We start from the raw sequence: 23,305 nt of genomic DNA, 5'->3' as shown, positions 1-23,305 counted from the left end.
TAAATATATATTTATATACATATTTACAAATATAATAGACTATATACATATTTATAAATATAATAGATTATATATATATATTCTTTATAAATATATTTTTAGATATATAATGATGTTAAATATTCTTAAACATCATTAGTGTGGAAGTTTGTATTATTGTATTAACATTATTTGTATTAAAAGATCACAAGGTGTGAAAAAGCAGAAGATCTAAGCATCATTCTATCTTTGGTGTGTATTTCTTGCTTTTTTGCTTTTAATAAAGACTTTATATACAGGTGTATAAAGGTAAAGAAAAGTGACGCCTTCAAGTGTCAAACTTTATCAATATTCACCTTCATTTTTTTAGTTATTTAGTAAAAAGTTTGCATGAAGGATTAAGTTGTCATGAAGGGTGCCAATATTTTTTTGTCCAAACACGCCCTTTAACCTACCAACGCACCTGGGTGTAATTTCCTTAATGACCAGCAGGTGGCGCGCCTGCGCAGAGGCGCTGTGTATGTGCGCGTGCATGTGTATGTGTGTATGATTACACTCTTGTCTGTTGCTTTTGGTAACAAGTTGTAGAAACAAAACCGCAAACGCTCCTAACTCCTAACTTTGCTATAACATTGCGTTACCTGAATTCTTTTTTTTTCCACCAGGGCTGTGTGATTATTACTTGTTTATCAGGTGTGTGTGTGTGTGTGTGTGTGTGTGTTTGTGCGCGCGCGCTGTCTTTCTGAGAGGTTTTGAGCTTAGAGCTCAGAAATCACGACTTGAGAAGTAAAAGACAACCTGGGAGTCACAGGACGCGTGAGGAGAAGGTGAAAACTATTTCTAATCTTTTATTTTTCATTTTGATTTAACATTTTAAAATTCTGTCACTGTTTAGGAAGAGAAAACCAATTCGTTTGTCTTGTCTTTGTCAGGGCACGTGACTTTAATGACTGATAACTGATGCGTGCGTTTAATGTTAATATTATATTAATTTTCACTAGAAATATATTTTTTTTTGCTGTTTTTATTTATTTATTACGTCTCTATTCTGGGTTTAACACGTGACCTGTACATTTACAACATTTAATGAAGAGTTTAGAGCCTAATGAGTAGAGTTTAAAGCAGTTAGATCTTAATTATAGATTTGTTTAATAATGTGGAAATGTTATCTATCTGTCTGTCTGTCTGTCTGTTTGTCCGTCCGTCTGTCTGTCTGTCTATCTATCCGGTTATCTGTCTGTCTGTCCGTCTGTCTGTCTCTCGATCTGTCTGTCTATCTATCTGTCTGTCTGTCTTTCTATCTATCTGTCTATCTGTCTCTTTCTCTCCAGTTTTCCTGATGCGGTGCACCATGGAGTTGTGATTGATCATGAATGCGGCCATGACACAGATTGGGATTGATAAATCTCACCTGCCGCATGTCTATGACGGTGAGAGTCTCTATATTTATTACTGTTTTTCAATTAAAAGTCTAAAATGTTGACATTTATCTATTACAAAACACCAAACTGGTTTATTAAATTCAGTTTTATACAATAAGACAGAGTGACATTTTTTTGGAAAGAGCCGTGTGTGTGTGTGTGTGTGTGTGTGTGTGTGTGTGTGTGTGTTGGAGAGAGACACGCCTTGCATCCTTACTGGAGTGGGGTGTAGAAGAGACGGGGTTTTTTTTTAGTAAGATAAGGCTTTAAGAATGTCCGCACTTTCCCTCTAATTACCCTGGACAAGCGTACACTCGGTGAACATCCTAACAGCCACTTGGGAAAAGTTTTTATTGTATTTATTTATTTATTTATTTATTGCATTTTATACCTCAACAGTACCTTTAATATGTGTCTTTCACCAGGAAACAATGATATAAAACCACCTTGAAAAACCTTCTGAGGCACATAAACGGATGTTAATCCTTTTTAAAGCATTAAATGCACCCTCTGAAGTAAAAGCTGCTTATTAAAGGTACAGAAGGTACAGAAACAGAAAAGTACCATTTAGTACCTTTTTATCTGAGAGTAGAGTTTCAGGGTCAGTACTGTATAGTGTGTGTATATAAATAAAACAAGTAACAAAGGAGAAACCGAACACCAGACCTACATGTAGACCAAGCTGCTTGTGTGTGTGTGTGTGAGTGTGAGTAGCACTCCCTCCTCCTCCTCTCAGTCAGATATTTATATAATCTCTTCTACTTCACTCCCTCTCAGTGCCAAATATAGACAGCGCTAGAGAAAAGAGAAGCACTGTGCTAAAGGAAAAGTGCATGCATGACGACTGAGGCCTCTCTCTCTCTCCCTCTCTCTCTTTGCCCCCGTCATTCCCTTCCTCCCTCATTCCACTGGCCTTCTTCTGTTTTACTTTAAGCACTACCATCTGTGCACCCTCAGGTTATAGGTCATCTGGCAAAAACACGTCGACGAAATCGGGTCAAAAAGCAAAACCTGGGATAGCCCCGCCCACAGCGACCCCCTGCCCGCATCTGTTATTTAAAGCATCTTTAAAATCGACTTTCACAACACAGCTCTGTTGTTCATGTGAAGTGAAGATTTATCCAAAGTCCAGATTTTGGCCTCAATCACATTCAGAGTGGGTCAAGACGCCTTTATTTCTGAAGATAATAAGTGTCAGCTAAATGTTTTCACATGACATAGAAATGAAATTACATGGAAGGAGAACATTAAACACATGAAAAGGAAAATGCAATCATTACATGACAAAATGGCAGATAAAGTCAGACAGAGGTTGTGGTAAAAAATCACTAATCAAGCAATTAATCAGCTGTGAGTCATGATGTCGTAGGAAAATAATCAATGACAGCGAGGTGTGATAAAATGGAGCTACTGTCACTTCCACAAAGTTGCTTATTTTCCTCTAACCGCATACCGCGAAGTGTCGACTTCCTCAACCACAAGCAATTTGCCAACAATTATAACTTTTTAGTCCATCACAGTGTACTTTTTATCCATTTTTATAATTAAGTTGAGTTCTCTCAAAAGCCTTTCTGTTCTCTCGTGAAGAAAAAACCTCAGAGAGACCGCAAAGCTGTCTGAAGCACTGACACTGGAGACTCCTTACATAAAAATGACAAATAAGCATTTCTTAACACCGTTAAAGCCATGTTTTTAAAATCCCTTCATCATTAGTCTTTTATAGACCTGTGATTTATTTATCAGAGCGTCTGTCTGTCTGTCTGTCTATCTGTCTGTCTATCTGTCTGTCTATCTATCTATCTATCTATCTGTCTGTCTGTCTGTCTGTCTGTCTCTCTCTCAAAAAGTACAATGTGATTAATGTTTATAATTAATTAATGTAAACATTGTAATTGTTGGCAAATTGCTTGTAATTGAGTTAAAGAGGAAGTCAGCACTTTGTGTATGCTGTAATAGGTGTGTTAATCAAAGCCATGTTTTTAAAATCCCTTTATTATTAGTTTTCTATAGATCTGCGATTTATTTGTCAGAGCTTCTAGTGAGTTGAAATGGTGTGTTGTTGCAAATCCCAGTCCTCATTTATAGTTTTTCCAACACAGGAAGTGGTCGTTCCAGACCCGGGTCTTAATCCCAGTGTATTTACGGTCGTGTGAGTGCCCCGATTGAAACGAGCCTCTGTCCTCAGGACGGCAGTGTCAACTTTTCCGTCTGAGCTCATAGAGCATGCAGTTGGAGAACAGGGTGACTGTTTTTCCATCTTCTTGGCCATCGCCTTGTTTTTACGTGAACGAGCGGTTGCTCAGAACTTCAGAGAGGTTTATATTTGACATGTTTGGATGTTAAGTGTGTTAAGTTTAGTGGTATTTATCACAAGTCCTCACCAGTCTCCATCGCTTGGTGCTTCCATTTAACTGGAGCCTATTTAGGTAAGGAATTTGACTGGGGCACACACACACACACACACACTCCTGTCTTACTGACCCACTTGGCCACTGCTGCAGCTCTGCAAGATGAGACACACACATACACAATGACACACACTAAAATTTCACAGTGTGTGTGTGTGGGAAAGAGAGAGAGAGATTATCTTCTTCCCGTCTTCCCTGCACATGCTCATTGCGTCTGCTTTGTTTCTCTTGCAGTGTGTCAGTGTTTCTCTGTGCTGGAAGATGGAGCTCTGGCTCACAGCCTTCAGGAGCAGGAGAGTGAGTAAACACACTCCATCACACTCGTCCTCCTCGAAATAAATGGCGTAAGAGCAGACCAGACGTTCTGACACGTTCTTCTTTCCCCCCCATCACCACCACCGCGGCGTCTCAGTCGAGCGATTCTACAGCTCCAACATGCAGAAGAACCAGGCGGCGCAGAATGACGTTCGCTTGGCTCGGAGGCTACAGGACGAGGAGGAGGAGAAGGTCCAGCTCACACAACAGCTCCAGCAGCTGTAAGAATCAAATATTCCCACGTTTGAAATGAAGCATCTTAATAATGGTCATTTTCACACCTCGTAAAAAGGTCAGATGGTCCATCTAACATTAGCTAGTTATCAAACCAACCATAAGAAGGTGCTTCGAGGACACCTGGACATCAGGTAACAAACACGTGAGAAAAACATGTTCTCTGCGCTAACGTCTCACACGCAAGTTAACTGATACCTGTTTAACGGTCACATTAAAGGTGCAATCAGTGAATTAAATCTGTTTCATTCATGTGGTTTAGAACGTTCAGTGCTGTTTTGGATTAAAGGGGCGGTCAGTGATTTTATATCTGCTCAGAGGAAAAGCACTGGCCTCTGTAGCATACCAAATGAAGTAAAAAAACAATGAAGTCTAACCAATCAGGACAAGGAAAAATCTGCACTGGCGTGTCAATCATGGTCAAGTCAGCTCTCCTTGGATAGAAGGATAATGCTTTTAAAGGTGCGGTCAGTATTTTTCTAAATCTAAAAGAGCTCGTCCTTTCAATGGTCCTCTAAAACCACACCCCTGTAGCACTAATTCTAGATCATAATACGATCTTAAAGTCATGGAACTGGCTGTTTGGGGGTGTGGCTAAAATGACTGATTGCACCTTTAACTATAACATCTTCCAAATTACTGATGACTATCTGAAGGGTTTTAGAAGTTTTTCCGCTTTGAATGAACCGGCTGGCATTTCCGGCTCGTTTGCAGGGAGGAGCAGGACTGCGAGTATGCGAGAATGATTCAGGAAGAGCTGCGGCGAAGCGACGAAGAAGCTCAGAGGAGGGAGGAAGAGGACAAGGTACTGTTCATTTCTTTACGCATGCTTTAAGTAAGTTCAGTTTACACACTGCATGTAAATAAGAGGAGTGTGTGTGTGTGTATTCTATCATGGCTTTGAGTGTACAGTCTCACACATCACTCGCCATCCGCACGTTTCTCTCACGTTTAAGCTCATTACTGAGCTCTGGGACGGGATGGAAATGAGGCTCCTGTTTTCACAGGCAGGGTCTCTCTCAGGGTCTCTCGCTCTGCAGAACACTTCACATAGCATCAAGTGCTCCTTTATTTCTTCGCTCTTTCAGCCTCTTCTAAAACTAAAAACTTTAAAAATGCCAGTTTTGTTGTTGACGAGCTCGAGATGGCATCGCCGGGCCTCGTGACCGTCTCCATAGCAACGTACATGGTTTTTGTTTTCAGCACCATATCATCAGGAAGGTTTGGTGAGGCCACATGTGGAGCGCTGAAGCTTGCAAAGGAGTTGTTTGGCTAAAAACTTTCAATATTATGTTATTCATGTCTTTATTTTGATTCTAGTAACAGTCCTCACTAAAACTCACTAAACACAAGATTTATGTTTTATTTTTTTTATACTGCTTAATGTCTGTCCTCGAGCTTGAGTTACAGATTCAAACGGTTAGCGCTTTACACCATTCTAACATGTTAGCTAAAATCTCTACAAATGTATACGCATAAAAATTTATACAGAAGCATGACATGTCTCGTTTTTTAGATCCTCTTTCTAAAAACAGAACCTTCTAGTAGTGTGTTTACTCGGACGCTATCTTGGCGCTGATCCCATCCTTATTTCTGTTTTTTCCTGGGGAGAGAGCCATAAACCAGAATAAAACAAATGTCCATAATAAACAAATATTTATATTTATTTTTGCAGGCTGCAGCTTTTTGTGGCGTTTCTCCATAACCAACGGAGCGAAGCGTCATATACTGTACCTGCATGTGCATTAGTGTATGACAGTGTATGATAGGCACACTGTGTTTAGGTAACGCTTATAACAACAAGCTGAGAACCTGATTAGCTCTTTTTGTTAATAAAATGGGCGTGATTATGCTACATAATTTAGTGGGCGTGGCTTCCAGCCTGGTATAGACTAACCTGGTGGGCATGGCTTCCAGCCTGGTATAGACTAGTCTGGTGGATGTGGCTTCAAGCCTGGTGTAGATTAACTTGGTGGGCATGGATTCCAGCCTGGTATAGACCAAAAACTTCCTTCCTAGCTTTATTTTTCTTTGTAAAGTCACGTTTTTGCACATCATGCGATAAATGCGAGCTGATTGCATGTAGGAACTGAGTGAGGAACTGAAGAAACAGGAATCATTCAAGCCAGTCAGGGTTTTTTTTTTTTTTTTTCCAGTATTAAACCTAATTTGCATTTTCTTGAGGAAATCTCTTCATTGATGTCTCTGAAAGACTGTGAGAATGAATTATTGTGAGACTGTGAGACACCTGGTACTGATTTATTCAGTCCATTCTGGCCAGATGGTCGTGGACGCTACCTGAATAACACCCATCCGCCGTGTTCACCCTAAAGTGTAGGAACGATGTGTACTCCGAGAACACAAGCTCAGCGCATCAATGCATCAGCTACGCTAGCTGGACTCATTGTCCTTCCTGATAGTGGTCTCAACAGGGCGAGTCGGGCTTTACAGAAAAGAAAAAAAGCAAATAAATTACAGGTTTCCGCTCGACCTCGGTTTATCTTATTGTTTGGGTTTTGAAGAGCCGAAGCTCTCGGAATAAAGCTTTTATGTTTTAAAGAAAGTGTCCTGCATCGCTATGTCAACTATTTAAGCAAGATGTGCACTGTATAAGTCACTGCGGTTGTTGACAAAGGGAGGCCTTGTGTGTGTGTGTGTGTGTGTGTGTGTGTGTGGACCCGACTCCTGTCTGAGAAACAAAAAAAAAAAGCCTCTTCAGAGCCTTCATTCACAACACAGAGCCAAAACATGCCACACAAGCACCTGGCTTATTATTCCACATGAAGTGTGTGTTTTTGTGTGTGTGTGTCAGGGGGGCATCAGGAGGCCGTGGGTGGGCTTTAGGAGGCCCTGCAACCCCTCTAATTAACTGCTAGCTGTATACACATGAATTTTACCATGTCAGAGTGAACGCTTTGTTAGACGACGTGAAATATCTCACTGAGGCGCTGATGAGGACTAAAGAGAGTTAGAAAGCTGTATACAGTCCATTACGGTCCAGAGCAAAAGTTTGTACAGAGTAACCTACAGTTTGTATCTAAAGGATTTTTAGCTGTAGATATCTCTAAGATTTCCACCATGAGACTGAGATCACACGCTTTTCATTTAATCACATTACTTTTGTTTATTTATTTATTTTTACAGCGTAAACTTTACAGCAGTCTCATTATCAAATAGTCTCACCCCAGTGAAACCGGCGCCAGTCCGTGTATTTGCACGTTCCTCTTTAATGCGTGAAACACGTTTGGTTTTATTTACATTCAAACAGCTTCAGACTCTCGAGCTGGTCAGTTAGGTGCAGTCGGGAGGCCATACGAGCTGGAATAAGATAATATCGTCCTTGAGGAAAGTTGGAGAAGAGGTTAAGAAGACTGAAAGGGTTTAGGCTGACTTTAAAACAGCAGAAGGCTTGGAAAAGGTCTTTAGAGGTGAGGAGAGTCATGTCTATCTCATTTATATCACTTGTATTTCATTTGTAAATAAAACTTTCTTGTTAGTTTTAGCGCTTTTAGTTGAAGTGTACAAACTTTTGCACGCAGCTGAATATACAGTAACACTATGACTAAGCCTGACCATTTGTGAGTTATTATTTTGTAGGAATCCAAAAACAGTGGTTTTTTGACCTTATATATTACAAATATCCATTTGTTAGATGATCTTTGGCGCCCCCTGCTGGCGAGAGGCAAAATGAACTTTCCGTAAGATCTAGCAGCCATTTTAAAATGATAAACTCTGCAAAAAATTCTCCTTTTATTCGGCTCACGTCCAGACGGAAACTATATTTATATTGTCTGTTATAAAACTCACTATTTAATAACCAATTTAAAGGACTCTACTATGAATATATATTTATTAATAATAATAATAATAATAATAATAATAACATCTATATTTTTTGGTCAGCCTCTTTCTGAACTCCTGAGAAGCTTTCTGATGTTTCCTCAAGAAGTAATTGTCCACTAAACGTCCACTCTCTCTCTCTCTCATTCGACTTGGTGAGTTTGACTGCAAAAGATAGAATTCAGCAAATATTACTGTGCTTCCATCTGTTGGTGAAATGTGTTTATTGCATTTCATCAAACAGAAAATTCTATAAACCTAATTTTTCGCATTTTAACTTAATATAATTAAGTTATATTTAAATCATTTACTATTATATTGTCATTTTTTTGTTATTTTTTTATTTGACAGGTCACTTGAATTAAACAGGTTTAACTCTAAATCGTTCCAAAGCAACTAGGCATATACACTACCAGTCAAAAGTTTGTACACACCTTTTAATTCAATGTTTTTTGTTTAGGGATTTATTTTCTACATTCTAGAACAATACTGGAGATTTCAAAACTATGAAATAACACACATGGACTTCAGTAATCCATATGTAACGACAACAAAAAACAGTCAGTTGTTCTTTTAAGACATGAAGGTCAGGTGTTCTGGAATAGTTCTTGCAAGAACAGTATTGTCAAGTGCATTTGCAAAACCCATCAAGCACCATGATGAAACTGGCTCACATGAAGACCATCCCAGTAAAGCAAGACCAAAACTGACCTCTGCTGCAGAGGAGAAGTTCATTTAGAGTGACCAGCCTCAGAAATCACCAATTAACAGCACCTCAGATTAGAGGCATTATGAAGGCTTTACAGAGCATCAGTAGCAGACATATCTCAATATCAACTGTTCAAAGGACGTTATTGTGGATTTCAGCCGCCTTCAGCATTGTTTTACAATGTAGAGAGAAATAAACATCAGGAAAGACCATGGGATTAGAAGGTGTGTCCAAACTTTTAACTGGTAGTGTAAGTAATGTCAGCAAAAAATAAAATAATAATAATAAACATAATAATAATAATAATAATAATAAAAATATATTTCAGGAATAAAAAAAAATTCTAAAAAAAAGTTTCCACTAAAGAGTAAATATTTTTTTAAATTTTATATAGGATTATGTTTAAAAAATAGTACAATCTGTATTTTATATACAGTATATATGTATATATATATAATATATATATATATATATATATATATATATATATATATATATATATATATATATATATATATATATATATATATAAACTGTGTGCTTCCAGCTTTATGGTAACAGTTTGGGGAAGAACCACAGTTGAGTATAATGGTCAGGGGTGCACATACTTTTAGCCATGTAAAGTAACGTTGTTTTTTAAAAAAACATGCAATATACACAACATATACACTGATCAGGCATAACATTATGACCACCTGCCTAATATAGTGTTGGTCCTCCTTTTTCTGCCAAAACAGCCCTGACCCGTCCTGCACTGTGTATTCTGACACCTTTCTATCAGAACCAGCATTAACTTCTTCCAACAGTAGCTTGTCTGTTGGATTGGATCACACGGGCCAGCCTTCTCTCCCCATGTGCATCAATGAGCCTTGACCCTGTTGCCGGTTCACCACTGTTCCTTCCTTGGACCACTTTTGATAGATACTGACCACTGCAGACCGGGAACACCCCACAAGAGCTGCAGTTTTGGAGATGCTCTGATCCAGTGGTCTAGCCATCACAATCTGGCCCTTCGTCAAACTCGCTCAAATCCTTACGGTTGCCCATTTTCCCTGCTTCCTTGACTTGCTGCCTAATATATCCCACCCACTAACAGGTGCCATGATGAGGAGATCATCAGTCTTATTCACTTCACCTCTCACTGCTCACAATGTTATGCTTGATAATATATATATATATATATATATATATATATTAGAATGTATATTCTACAGCTATGGAGGCTTGAGATTTAAATAGTGTCCCCCTTTATGCTTGATTTCTCATTTTATTTTTGAATTGAATTCAGTTTTTTCCACAGAGGTGGTGCCTCCCGGTGCCGTGGTGTTCATTTAGGCCGAGTTTTTTTATTTTATAGAACCGTGTTTGCAGTGGAATAAAATAGTTAGCAGTGTTTCACTGTTTCTAAATATGGCATCTCTGTATTAAAGTACAGTAATACAGAGCTACCATGATGTCACAGAACTGCAACAGAAACTAAAGACACACACACACACACACACACACAGCAGTTATCTTTACCTTTAGAATCAAAACCTCAACAACTGATATGGTGTTGCTCAGCCTGCACACATGCAGTGGGAGTGTGTGTGTGTGTGTATGTATGTGTGTGTGTGGGGGCATTTGTGGGTTTATACTGAGCTGTACTTTCCTCTGCTCACTGCGTTAGTGATGTGTGTGGAAACTTCTCAGCCCACTCTTGCGGCCTCTACAGTCTACACTCAGAAACGGTTTCTGAAGTCATTACACTGCAGAACTCAGTCAAATGTCACTTCATACACGTATCTGCTACGCTCACTGGGGATTCGGCCATCATACACACACGATGTTTCACCACAGCGCTGTTCAATTCTGGATTCTGATTGGCCAAAATGTGTTAATTACATTTCTAGAGCTAAAACCTGTTTTAGTAAATAAATATTGCTCATAGAATTCTGATTTTATCAGGAAGTCAATTCATGTCACTTCATTTTCTCTAAAGATCTCACTGAAATTTGGTGATTTCCATTGTTGTTTCCATAGTAACCGCTTATTCACAGGGATTTGCACGACAGACGCTTCACAAGTCTAATAATACACAGGTTTATAAAAATAAATAAATAAATAAAAGTAAATACATATGTCATGATTTAACAAAGAGCAATGTGTGATTGTTGATATGGTATAATTTATGGAAGGAGTCTCCAGTGTCAGAAGTAAAGCTTCAGAGTGAATATGTCACTCACACTAACGTGCTTTACTAACTAGTTTTATGGTATAGATCATCCCAGCCTGGTTTAGGTTCAGTGAGGAAAAGTTCAGGAGTAAATATGAGGATTAAATACGGTGTATTATTAGTAAACAATATAAATTGGAGTGTGGTCATTATGTTACAGCATACTGTGTGTGTGTGTGTGTGTGTGTGTTTGTGTGTGTGTGTGATTGTAGGAGATGGCCAAGCGGCTGCAGGAGGAGGAAGAATCGAAGAGTAGACAGGAGAGAGCCGAGGCTGGTTACCACGAGGACAGAGGAGACTCGCTGCTCAGTCAGGGTAACTTCACTTCATACATCTCTCTCTCTCTCTCTCTCTCTCTCTCTCTCTCTCTTTCTCTCTCTCTTACCTTATCCATCTTTTTGTCATTTCTCGCTCTCTCACTCTCTCTCTCTCAGGGTTAGGGCTCTGGGAGCAGATGATGCAGGATGCTGAACTGGCTCGTAGACTGCAGGAGGAGGAGGAGGACACACAGCCTCACAGGAGGGTAGGTCATGACCCTACACACACACACACACACACACACACACACACACAGCATTTTGGCTTAATTATTCAGTTCACATTCTGTTGCGCTCTCGGTTCCAGAGTACTGAAGCTGACCTGGACTTCCGTACAGTCCAAGTGGCCCAAGATGAGGTGAGAGGATGTATGGATGGATGGATGGACTAAACCTTTATAAAGGGATAAAAGAAAAATGGCTGAATGGAAATATGGTTGAATGAACAGATGATGGATGGAAGTTGGATAGATGGATGGATTTGGATAGAAAGGTAAAAGAATGGATGGATAGAAATCGATGATTACTCTTGATTACAGTGTAAAAAAATGAATGAAAATTAATTTAATTCTGTTGAACGGATACATGAAGGAAAGGTGAAATAAATGGGTGGATGAATAGAAAGTTGAACTAAATGGATAGATAGATAGATGAAAAGATTAGATTTAACTGAATAAGAAAATTGGATGAAATAAAAATGTTTGGTTTGATGGACAGATGGATTTCATTAATCAGGATAAATGAGTAGAAACATGAAGAGATGAGTTGGGATGTGTTCAGCTGGATGATGAACTGGATGGAGGGATGAAAGATAATGGATGGACGGATTAAGTTAAACTGGATGAATGGATTGAAGTAGAATGGGTGGATAGATGAAAGAAAAGAAGGATTCAGGAAGGTGGATGAAATAATATTAAAGTCTCAGATGTGGTGATGAAAGCTTTGTGAACTCCTGACCTCGATCTCTTTCACTCTCTATTTTAGGAACTCGCTCGCTACATGCAGAGACAAGAGAAGAAGAGCAACAGGAGGTCACATGACCCGCTCGCTCTGGAGAGGTCACATGATCCAACAGGCACAAGCAGAAGAGTAGGAATCAATGTTTAAAATATATTATGTGATAAATCCTTTTTTTAAGGAAACAAATATTGCACATTTAAAGCACATGGGAAAATAAAATAAATTATGAATTTGTCAGGAAGTCAATTCATGTCACTCTAACAATCTCACTGAAAAATGGAGATTTTCATGTTTATGATTTTTTTTTATGAACTTTTTCCTCTAAAGGTTTTTTTTATCAATTCACTAATGATTTTTATCAATTCAATAATACGTTTTTTTGTCAGTACACTAATGATTATCAATTCACTAAATTCAAACATTAATTTTTGATCAATTTACTATTGATTTTTTTTATCAATTCACAATTTTATTTTTTATCAATTTACTAATTAATTTTTTACCCATTCACTAATGATTTTTTAGTAATTCGCTAATAATTCTTTTTTTAATTTACTACTAATTTTTTTATCAATTTACTAATGAATTCTTTTTAAATAATTCTCAAATGATATTTTTATGAATTCACTAATAATTTCTTTATCAATTCAGTTATTATTTTTTAATCAATTCATTAATGATTTTTTTAAATCAATACACTAATGATTTTTTCGTAATTCACTAATAATTCTTTTTTTAATTTACTACTATTTTTTATCAATTTACTAATGAATTCTTTTTAAATAATTCTCAAATGATATTTTTATGAATTCACTAATTTCTTTATCAATTCAGTAATTATTTTTTTAATCAATACACTAATGATTTTTTAAATCAATACACTAATGATTTTTTAGTAATTCACTAATAATTCTTTTTTTAATTTACTACAAAAAATTTTTTATAATTTACTAATGAATTCTTTTTAAATAATCCTCAAATGATATTTTTATGAATTCACTAATAATTTCTTTATCAATTCAGTAATTATTTTTTTTAATCAATACGCTAATGATTTTTATTTATTAATGATATTTATTAATTTATCAATTTACTACTGAAATTTACTAATGAATTTTTTTTAATCAATTTTACTAATTAATTTATCATTGTACTAAAGATTTTTTTATCAATTCCCTAATAATTTTTTTTTTAAATTTATCAGTTCACAAATTATTTTTTTTATCAATTCACTAATGATTTTTTTTGTACATTAATTGTCCAGGTTTCGAGAGAGAGACTCAACTCTGAGGGCCTGCACTCGCCTGTGGAAGAGGAACAATCACAGAACAATCAGCACTCACTAATCCCCACAAGCACTACTCTGTTAGTCTCACACACACACACACACACACACCTGTGTTTATACATCCTAAAGCAGATCACATGATTCTAAAACCGTTTCTCTTTTCTTCACAGACACACGCTCCCCTTCCACAACATCGCAGAGGAACTGGACCCGACGTTCACCGGCAGGAAGCGGGAGAGCCGGATCTCCACCAGCCCATCCTCGGGTAATTAAATGTTCCGGAAAAATAATTTTCCATGTTCTAGTAAAACTCCAGATCACGCGGTAACTCTGTCTCTGCAGGAATCTGCCTGGCTCCTCGTACACCTCACAGCGTTTTCTACGACTACCTTCCGGAACCTTCCGCCATCCCGCCGTGCAGACGCCACGCAGACAGACCGGGACGCCACAAACCCAAAGAGAAACGGGAAAGCTGTAAGCAGCAGTGACGGGACGGGGGTTTCTTTAGTTGTGCACATGATGGATGAGGGATAAAACACACGGAGTGGTGTGATGAAGCAGAGGTACCGTCACCATCCGGAGGTTTATTATCATTTATAACTGCACAGAGTTTTATTCCTCTTACACCACAGCCATTTACACTAATACAATAACGCCACGTCGTACATTTCAGTTACTGTATGTTATAGTTCATGCTGTTGTGTCGCTTTCTTTCTGTTATCGCTTACATTATAGCAGCTGTAATATAATACACTCCTTCTTTTACCTGCTTCTCTTTTTTTCTCTTTTTTTTAAAGTTAATACAAAATGAATCTAATTTTTGGACACTTTCCTGATTGACCTTTGCACTGACACTGGACACTTCCATTTTTAGTCTGTGTTTATGTTGAGCGTCCAGTCGTGTGAATAAAAGCTGCTGTAATAGAAAATGATTTAACTGCTCCTGACCAATCAGAGTCGAGGATTCACAGCGCTGGGGTATAAAATAAATCCGTTGTATGTTAGAGTCCAAAACTTTGAGACCACAGCCTGGAACACAGCCATTATACGCTAAACGGCTAACAGTACACAGATCTCCATTAATAAATAAATAAATGACTCCACTCTTCTGAAAAAGCTTTCCATCTTTAGTCAAGCAGCATCAGACAGCAATATAAAAAATAGTATTTATATAATTATTATAACAGTGTTAAAAATACTTAGTGATGTCGATGCACAAATGATCACTAATAGATTCAAATATTAGTTAATAAATAAAAAGACTCTTTTCTGAGTGTAATAATATTTTCCATAGAAAAGTATAACCTAAGACGGATTTAAAACATCACTCAGCGTGATTTAGTGTGGAATTATATCTGGAAAAAAACGAATTAATTAATTAAAAATTAAAGTAGGTACAAATAATAAAAACGCAACAATTAAAAAACAAAGAACGAGTAAAATCTAAATAAAATAAATATTTTTATTCATGCGTCATGGAGAGAGTTAGTTCAGAGATTTCGTGTACGTTATCACAATGCTAAACTATTAAAAGATTTATTTTATCCTTTAAAAGAAACAGCATGCAGCTAGTACAGGATCTCTTCCTGGTGTGTATCGAGCTTACATTAATTCTCCTTCATCGCTTCTTGCATCTAGAGAGTTTTATCTGGTTGTTATTATTATTATTCTTTAAAAAAAGCTATTTAGGGGTTACTTGGAGGTACTTAGTTTTAGTCAGGAGTCAATATGTGATTGATTTACATTAGAGTCCAGGTTTAAGAGTCTGTCTGTAGATTTACACAAATGAGCACTTACTATCACTATCACTTACCAAGAGTTTATGTTTAAGTTTTTGTGTTGTTTTATAGTGTAGCTGTACTGGATATACAGGTTAGCAGCTTGTTTTAGACGCTGATATAATCAGGTGTTTGCAGGTAAAACCAGCTCCGTGTCATTTCCGTTGCTAAGAAGATTCACAAATAAACACAACCCAAAAATATGACAATTGGACCGAGTACCGAGCCTTCAAACTGTCAAACTGATCAGGTATAACATTGTGAGCAGTGAGAGGTGAAGTGAATAAGACTGATGATCTCCTCATCATGGCACCTGTTAGTGGGTGGGATATATTAGGCAGCAAGTCAACATTTTGTCCTCAAAGTTGATGTTAGAAGCAGGAAAAATGGACAAGTGTAAGGATTTGAGTGAGTTTGACCAAAAGGGACAAATTGTGATGGCTAGACCACTGGATCAGAGCATCTCCAAAACTGCAGCTCTTGTGGGGTTTTCCAGGTCTGCAGTGGTCAGTATCTATCAAAAGTATCCTTTAAGTACCCATGGAGGTCCCTCTTACAGGACTTAAAGGATCTGCTGCTAAAATCTTGGTGCCAGATACTATAGCACACCTCCTGTTTTGGCAGGAAAAGGGGGACCAGCACAATATTAGGCAGGTGGTCGTAATGTTATGGCTGATCGGTGTGTCTTTACTGTTCACTGCATTTCTCTCTCTCTCTCTCTCTATTTTAGTTTGCTCTCTAGTTAAAAACAGGCAATAATTAGACGTGGAGACTTTCTGGGGAAAAAGTTTGAATACAACTGATGGAAAGAATATTATATTTCTGATTATTTTGGATGAATCTGGGACAGTTTTGTACTGTTTTTGATATCAGAAATATCTTTAAATACTTTTTATTTTTAAAATAAAAAAGCTTGTTTGACTTTGAAGCCTGTAGTTCGTAACAGAATAAAAAAATTGTACTGAATTTATAAGCGCAATTTTTGTTTTTGTAAATAAGAGATTGTTGATATCTCTGTATAGCTTAGTGTATTTCTATTTATTTTTCAATTCTTTTCACACACTTGTACTGTACACTACCTACCTACAGTACAGGTTAAATTTCGCTATTGCAACGCTGTGGTTTCCTTTTAGCTCTGAGTAAACATTATTTTTAGATGACGAACCGGACGCAGCCCCGTGTCTGATGCCATCTTCAGCTCTTTTGTCTTCGTCGTGTTTCTGATCACATGGAGGGAAATTCTCGTCACGTTGGATTGTTTAGGTGTCAAGCTGCATCATTATAGATCTGCTTAGACACGGACTCGCTCCACACACACACACACACACACACACAGACACACAGACACTCTTCAACATGAATAAGGTTACACTGCTTCTGCTACTTCAACCCACACTTCTTTGTTCCTCTGTGGTAAACTGAGTCAAATTAAGAAGTGATATTAATAAAAAATACTCTTTATTTAGCACATTCAAAATGCAAGTGCTTTACAGTGGAAATAAAAAAAACAGAAATCAGGATCAAAAAAAGTACTTGGACAATCCTAACAATGAAATAAATTAGAGTAGTGACAGAAAGAAGAAAATAATTATAATAATACAAAATATTCAAATGCAAACTATTCTTTACAAGCTATATTTATTATTTTAGAGATATAAAATAATAATCCTGCACCAGGCAGATCGCCAAAATCACATCGATAAAGCTGTGTAGAAAATATAACTTATTTAAAAACAAAAAAATAAAACAATATATGAGTGAAGGAAGTTTCGTGTCAGACGACCAGCTCAAAGGGTTTATCATTCAAGAGCAGAGACGAATGACTGCCGTGTTCCTCCTGCGGAAAACAGAAACTACATTGCTCAGGTTCAGGCACCAGCATCGGTCCTGTGAGAGAGAGAGAGAGAGAGAGAGAGAGATGGGGGGCCCAAAGAAGAAAGAGAGATAGAGAGAGACAGGGGGAAGAGAGAGAGGGAGATGGAGAGAGATGGGGGAAGAGAGAGAGGGAGATGGAGAGAGATGGGGGAAGAGAGAGAGGGAGATGGAGAGAGATGGGGGAAGAGAGAGAGGGAGATGGAGAGAGATGGGGGAAGAGAGAGAGGGAGATGGAGAGAGATGGGGAAGAGAGAGAAGGAGAGAGACAGAGGGGGGAAGAGAGAGAGAGAGATGGAGACAGAGGGGGAAGAGAGAGAGAGAGATGGAGACAGAGGGGGAAGAGAGAGAAGAAAGAGAGATGGAGAGAGACAGAAGAGATGGAGGGAGAGAGACAGAGAGGGAAAGAGAGATCAGAATATTAAGAGTTTGTGTTTAGTAAGCTGTGTTTAATTCACATTACACTCCTTTGATTTAAATAAATAAATAAATAAATCAACACATTTAACACATTAATCTGCTCCTCATGTAGTTCAGTAATGAAGTTTAAACTGCAGGGAACTTGTTAAACTTCCTTCCAAACTTCCAGTAATCCCAGTCTGGATAATGGGAATCTTACAGCGCATGACAGTATTCACACAGCGGTGGGAATCACACACTAAACACTGAAACACACTATAGATCAATCTGGGAATCTGGGAATCACACACCACTGGACAGAAACCAGACAGAAACTGGAGAGAATCATGAGTATTAAAAAACATGCACTAAATCATGGAAATTAAGTGTTGGGAATTACACTAAACAAATAGGAATATTATACTAATCAACAAGGAATCTTACCCTATATTATGGAACCTACACGACACAACTTGGAATTCCATGCTACATGATAACAGTCACACACCAAATGGTGAGAATAACACAATGAACAACTGGGAATTATATTGAATAACTGGGATTCTCACACTAAATCAACTGGGAATTACATTGAACAACTGGGAATCTGACACTAAATCAACTGGGAATTACACTGAACAACTGGGAATCTCACACCAAATCATTAATCACACAATAAACAACTGGGAACTATATTGAATAACTGGGAATCTCACACTAAATCCTTAATCACACAGTAAACAACTGGAAATCTCACACTAAATCATTAATAACACAACAAACAACTGGGAATTATATTGAACAACTGGGAATCTCACACTAAATTAGGGGAATCTTTCAGTGTAGAATAGTGATTACGCAGTAAAAACCTCACACCACATGATAATCACATTCAATCCGGGATAGTCAAAAGAATTCTAACACTATAAGAGAAATCACACACTAAATGCTGGGAAAAGGCCACATTACAGAGGAAATGGGGATATTTCATTTGCATATTCATGAAATTTGTTTCATTTTCTGGAAATTTTCAGTGAAATATTCATCGTTCAGTCTGGAAACATCATTGCAGGGAGTCTCAGGGAGTTTCTCCTCACCACCGTCGCCTCAGGCTTGCTCATCAGGGATAAATTTTAGGGAGAAATAGTGACTTAATCTTATTCTTATTCTGTTTCTATTCTTCTTTCAAGCTGCGTTGAGACAATGTCCTTTGTTAAACACACAGATAGTGTCTTCAGGTGATTTAGACAGATTCAGTCTGTCACTCTGACATCTTTTACTATTTATTTTACGACAACATGGCAACCCTCACCAGCTGGAGTTTCCGCAGGCCCGAGCGGCATCTTCACGGTCTTCTCCCTTTTAAAGTACATGGCCACGCACAGCGGCATTGCTGAACTGATGATCAAGCAGGCACAGATGATAGCGATGACCAGCTTCATCCCCGGATCTACACGAATTCAATCACAAACACATGATTATCTCATAGCAAAGTACTGAAATAATTAATAAAGTGTGATTTTTGTGTACAGGAACCTTTGCTGTCAGTTTTTGGTGGAATCTCGTTTGGCATGGTGGGTTTTAGGTCAGCACAGACGATGTCACTGATGGCCGTCCCCTCAGCCACGATCTGCTGATCCGGTGAACGACAGCTGAGGAGGAAATCACAGAAAGGGTCAGACAAATCACAGACATAGTAGAAGTTTGTGTTTGAGGCTCACCTTACCTGCTGCTCCACTTCATGCAGTGGTGATGGATCTGACTGTTGAACATTCCTGCAGGGCAAGGCCGGCAATCTCCTGTCATTACAGAAACGCAGGTTATTACTGCTCTGAGCTTCAACAATGACATGTTTATTAGCAACAAATACACAGTAGTACTAATTGTACCAGTAAACATTATGCACTTGCTCTTAAATCTTATTTATTTAGGGTTTAGACATGAATCCAGAAGTGATCCGAAAGAGTTTTTCGCGAAGGAGTCGGTTCCTTGAATCGACTCGTTCAGTTTCTTTGAGAGCCGTCTCGTTTACGAGTCTATTTTTTCTCTTTTTATGGATCTTTTGCCGTGTAAGTTAAAAATCGTCTTCTATAGGAATTTAATATTTCAGAATATTTCAAATTTAGAAGAAAAAAATCAATAGAAGGTTTTGTAGACGAAATTGGTCGAATAGTCTGACTCACTGAGCGCTCGGAAATCGCACAACTAATGGCTTCAAGCGTCAATTGAATTAAATTAGCCCTTTCTATATTCTTAAAGAAGGTTTTTAGTAAATATTAAATAGCTTTGTGTGTATAATATCTGAAGTTTAGTGTTTAAGGAGACGAATATTTGTATTATATAACCGAATCCCGTCAGCGTTAGCTAGCTAGTTACAAAAGATCCATTGCTAGCTAGCAGCATCATGGAAGTGTCCAGCACGGGCAGATTAGATATAAGTGCAGGTTTATTCTTCAAATCACAAACACACGGAACCACAAGGCTGGTAATGTGATATTTTATAAATTCTAATGGGATTAGACGATCAGCAAACAGACGGAACTGAACTAATACAAAGTTGATAAGTAGGTAAACAAAAAAACCGTCGCAACCGGAAAATCAAGCCACGATTAAAGCATCACTGTCAAAAGGAAGGAGCTGTTCGGGATATTTACACTCTGTGTGTGTGTGTGTGTGTGTGTGAGAGAGAGAGAGAGAGAGAGAGAGAGAGATTGTGAATCAATCAGATTTGGTAAAGTCTAACGAGTCGGTTCTTTGAGTCTAATAGATGACTCGTATTGATTCGTTATCGTCGTTTCTTTTCGTTTCTTTTTATTTTTCAGCATGTGAGCATTTTGGATGTTAAAAAGCACGATATTAGAATAGAAATAGATATAGATCGTCTTAACGAAGCAGTAACAATTAGAATGATTCATTAGAGCATTAATTAGAAACAAATCGTCTTAATGAAGCAATAGGAATTCGTTCATATTAAAATGCAGAGCAGATTAGTTATATTTTGTTAACTAGGAGATGGAGTAAGAACAGTTTATGGTACATTTTATTAAATAAGAACAATCACTGGTCAAAACATGCCCAGGTTAGAGGAGAAAATAGCAAAGAGTCGTTTGGGAGCTGAGAGTCGACTCTTGTGAAATGATTCAGTGGAAAAATGTGTGTGATATGATCAGAGACGCTTGTGTTATAGAGCAGGTAGAAGTGATAAAGTTTAGTGTTTCTGTACATATTCTTGCCGGTTTCAACCTGACCACATACACAACTGAATTTCTTGTTGCTCTGCCTATCTGTGTCTGTTTCTTTCTTCTCCTTTCTATCTGTCTCTTCGTCTGTGAGTTCATGACAGAAGGTCATTATGAAGCGATGAGTTACTCACTGTGCTCTGTCGGTTCTTCTCCTTTGCCGCACTGCTGGACGCAGAAGGAGCAGGCTTCATCTCCACACTGAAATCCCTCTATACACTCACACACGGTGTCAGAGCTGGCAGTGCAGCGCTTCTTCATCCTCAGTGGCTCTGCAACAAACCAAATGTCTCAGTATTCGTATCTAATCTCAGTCTAATCTCAATCAGTCCTTCGTGCTGGGCTACAAGGTTTCAGTGATGCTGTGTGTGTGTGTGTGTGTGTAAATGTAAAAAGCAGCACTTGTGTGTAAGTGTGTTATTTTGTACTTATGCATTCGGTGCATTTTTTGCAGAACATGGCGTTGTTGTTGTCGGTGTACGTTCCGTTCTCACACGGCGTGCACAGCACCTTCACGTCCATATCACATTTTGTCACCAGTCGGTTTCCTGCAGCAGGAAACAGCTTCATCACATACTGCCTCAGCAGTGTGTGTGTGTGTGTGTGCGTGTGTGCGCATGACATATTTGCCACTTTCACATATACTTCTCACTTTTGTGACATGTCATGTGTTGTGCTGCTTACCCTCAGGAAACTATTTCTGGCTTGCTTTCTATCTGGTTTATGTCGATCTGCTCTCTCTCTCCGTCTCTCTCTCTCTTTTTCTCTCTATCTTTTTTCTCTATTTCTATTTCTTGCTCTCCATGTCTCTCTGTTTTGTCTCCCTGCCTCTCATATGCTTTCTCCTGATCTCTGTCTTTTCTAGTCATTCTACTTGTCTGTTTTTCTTTTTCTTTCTTTCTCCATGTCTGTGTCTCTCTCTCATGCTTTCTCCTGGTCTCTGTCTCTCTCTACTTGTCTGTCTTTTTTTTCTTTCTTTCTCCATGTCTCCATGTCTCTCTCTCTCTCTCTCTCTCTCTCTCTCTCGTTCTCTCTCTAATTTGTACAGGTAACAGCAAAAGTGAGTAACGAATGTTTGTGTTGCAGAATAAAGTCTGCAGTTTATATGCATAAAACCAATAGACAATCATGAAAAGAATAGTACAATTGTGTGTGTGTGTGTTAATTCAGCATCAGGTTAGCATGACATTTTTTCCCTAGTTAAATCTAGTCTTGTATTTTGTCCTGGTTTTGTGTGTTTGTGTAGCTGTTGTCACTTACCTGGCTTACATCTCCTACAGCAAACCTCACTGGAGGACGAGGAGCTAAACGTCCAATCTTCACATCCCGGTTCCACCTCGTGTGATCCCAAAGACCAGGACAGCAAGAGCAACAGAGTCAGATGCAGCCACATTACTCAGAGTGTATAAGACACACACAACACACACACGGTTACTGGTCAGAGTGGTTTAGAGCTCTTTAGACAGTCTGAAATAAAGTGTCGGAGTGTAGAGTTTTCACGTGATGTCACAGATGTAACTTCCTAAATGTCATGGTGATGCACCCACTGCTGCCACTCCCTCGCTTTTTTATTACCCCCACACACATGCATAATACACACACGCACATACGCAAATACACACGTGTACTAAAGTCCATTTATGAGTCAGTATTAAAATCTCCTGCTGTATGCGCACGTGTGTGCGTGTGTGTGTGTGTGTTTCCCATAAAGGTACTTGGGCAGTTTCTTAAAAAGGAGAACAGTAAATACACCACAGGGAATTTTTCAAGAAAGCCGTAGAAAATAACGTCGTTAAACTTGTAACATGGTTTTTCCCCTTAAGACAACATGGACGCTTAAGGGTTATATGTCCATAGCAGAGGTCTATTAGAGGGTAAACACTTTTAAAGCACCATTAGAGAACCCTAGAGTTTAGTTTTTCATTTTAAATAGATTCAAGGATTTCTCTCTTGACATGGAGCCCTGAAATATCCAACAAATTGTGAGGAAACCTTTTTTTTCTGGGTTGTGGTGTTACACATGGCTGTGGAGATTATACACCGATCAGGCATAACATTATGACCACTGAGAGGTGTGTGATCCGATCCAACAGACGAGCTACTGTTGTTTAAATTGCTGAAGAAGTTAATGCTGGTTCTGATAGAAAGGGGTCAGGGCTGTTTTGGCAGTAAAAAGGAGGACCAACACAATATTAGGCAGGTGGTCATAATGTTATGCCTGATCGGTGTATACAAAATGTTCAAGACTATTTGATTCAGAAGGATTTAAGCTCAGATGATGGATTCTGAAAGGTCAGAAGGTGTTTATTATTATTAATTATTATTAATATAT

General features: G+C 38.2%; 2 protein-coding genes across 2 annotated transcripts; one reads left to right on the top strand and one right to left on the bottom strand.

Annotated features, from left to right (window-relative positions):
* Positions 1–479: 479 nt before the first annotated feature.
* Positions 480–16,429, top strand: ccdc50b (coiled-coil domain containing 50b). The gene is made up of 12 exons (XM_058373347.1): positions 480–806; positions 1,311–1,409; positions 4,043–4,105; positions 4,221–4,344; positions 5,072–5,162; positions 11,334–11,436; positions 11,556–11,644; positions 11,746–11,796; positions 12,422–12,526; positions 13,662–13,762; positions 13,856–13,950; positions 14,028–16,429. Exons 2-12 carry the CDS (start codon positions 1,349–1,351, stop codon positions 14,171–14,173), a joined length of 1,029 nt encoding a protein of 342 aa, XP_058229330.1. The 5' UTR covers positions 480–806; positions 1,311–1,348; the 3' UTR covers positions 14,174–16,429.
* A 499-nt stretch (positions 16,430–16,928) lies between these two features.
* Positions 16,929–23,201, bottom strand: tnfrsf9b (tumor necrosis factor receptor superfamily, member 9b). The gene is made up of 7 exons (XM_058373348.1): positions 22,234–23,201; positions 21,402–21,521; positions 21,108–21,245; positions 19,461–19,533; positions 19,271–19,386; positions 19,047–19,184; positions 16,929–17,350 (listed from the first exon to the last, which is right to left on the bottom strand). Exons 1-7 carry the CDS (start codon positions 22,364–22,366, stop codon positions 17,238–17,240), a joined length of 831 nt encoding a protein of 276 aa, XP_058229331.1. The 5' UTR covers positions 22,367–23,201; the 3' UTR covers positions 16,929–17,237.
* Between the last annotated feature and the right edge of the window lie 104 nt (positions 23,202–23,305).

The sequence above is a fragment of the Hemibagrus wyckioides genome, linkage group LG21 (genome assembly GCF_019097595.1).
Source record: "Hemibagrus wyckioides isolate EC202008001 linkage group LG21, SWU_Hwy_1.0, whole genome shotgun sequence".
Classification (NCBI taxonomy): Eukaryota; Metazoa; Chordata; class Actinopteri; order Siluriformes; family Bagridae; genus Hemibagrus; species Hemibagrus wyckioides.
This window is presented reverse-complemented; position numbering and strand designations above follow the sequence as displayed.

What these genes read in the sequence shown, in the direction of transcription:
- ccdc50b (XM_058373347.1), top strand. Translation starts at nt 1,349, where the DNA reads ATGAATGCGGCCATGACACAGATTGGGATTGATAAATCTCACCTGCCG. An exon ending in CAACAGGCACAAGCAGAAGA is followed by an intron (nt 12,527 to 13,661) that starts GTAGGAATCAAT and finishes TTAATTGTCCAG; the next exon opens with GTTTCGAGAGAGAGACTCAA. An exon ending in CTCCACCAGCCCATCCTCGG is followed by an intron (nt 13,951 to 14,027) that starts GTAATTAAATGT and finishes CTGTCTCTGCAG; the next exon opens with GAATCTGCCTGGCTCCTCGT.
- tnfrsf9b (XM_058373348.1), bottom strand. Translation starts at nt 22,366, where the DNA reads ATGTGGCTGCATCTGACTCTGTTGCTCTTGCTGTCCTGGTCTTTGGGA. An exon ending in CTGTAGGAGATGTAAGCCAG is followed by an intron (nt 21,522 to 22,233) that starts GTAAGTGACAAC and finishes TTCCTGCTGCAG; the next exon opens with GAAACCGACTGGTGACAAAA. An exon ending in ACCAAAAACTGACAGCAAAG is followed by an intron (nt 19,185 to 19,270) that starts GTTCCTGTACAC and finishes GAATTCGTGTAG; the next exon opens with ATCCGGGGATGAAGCTGGTC.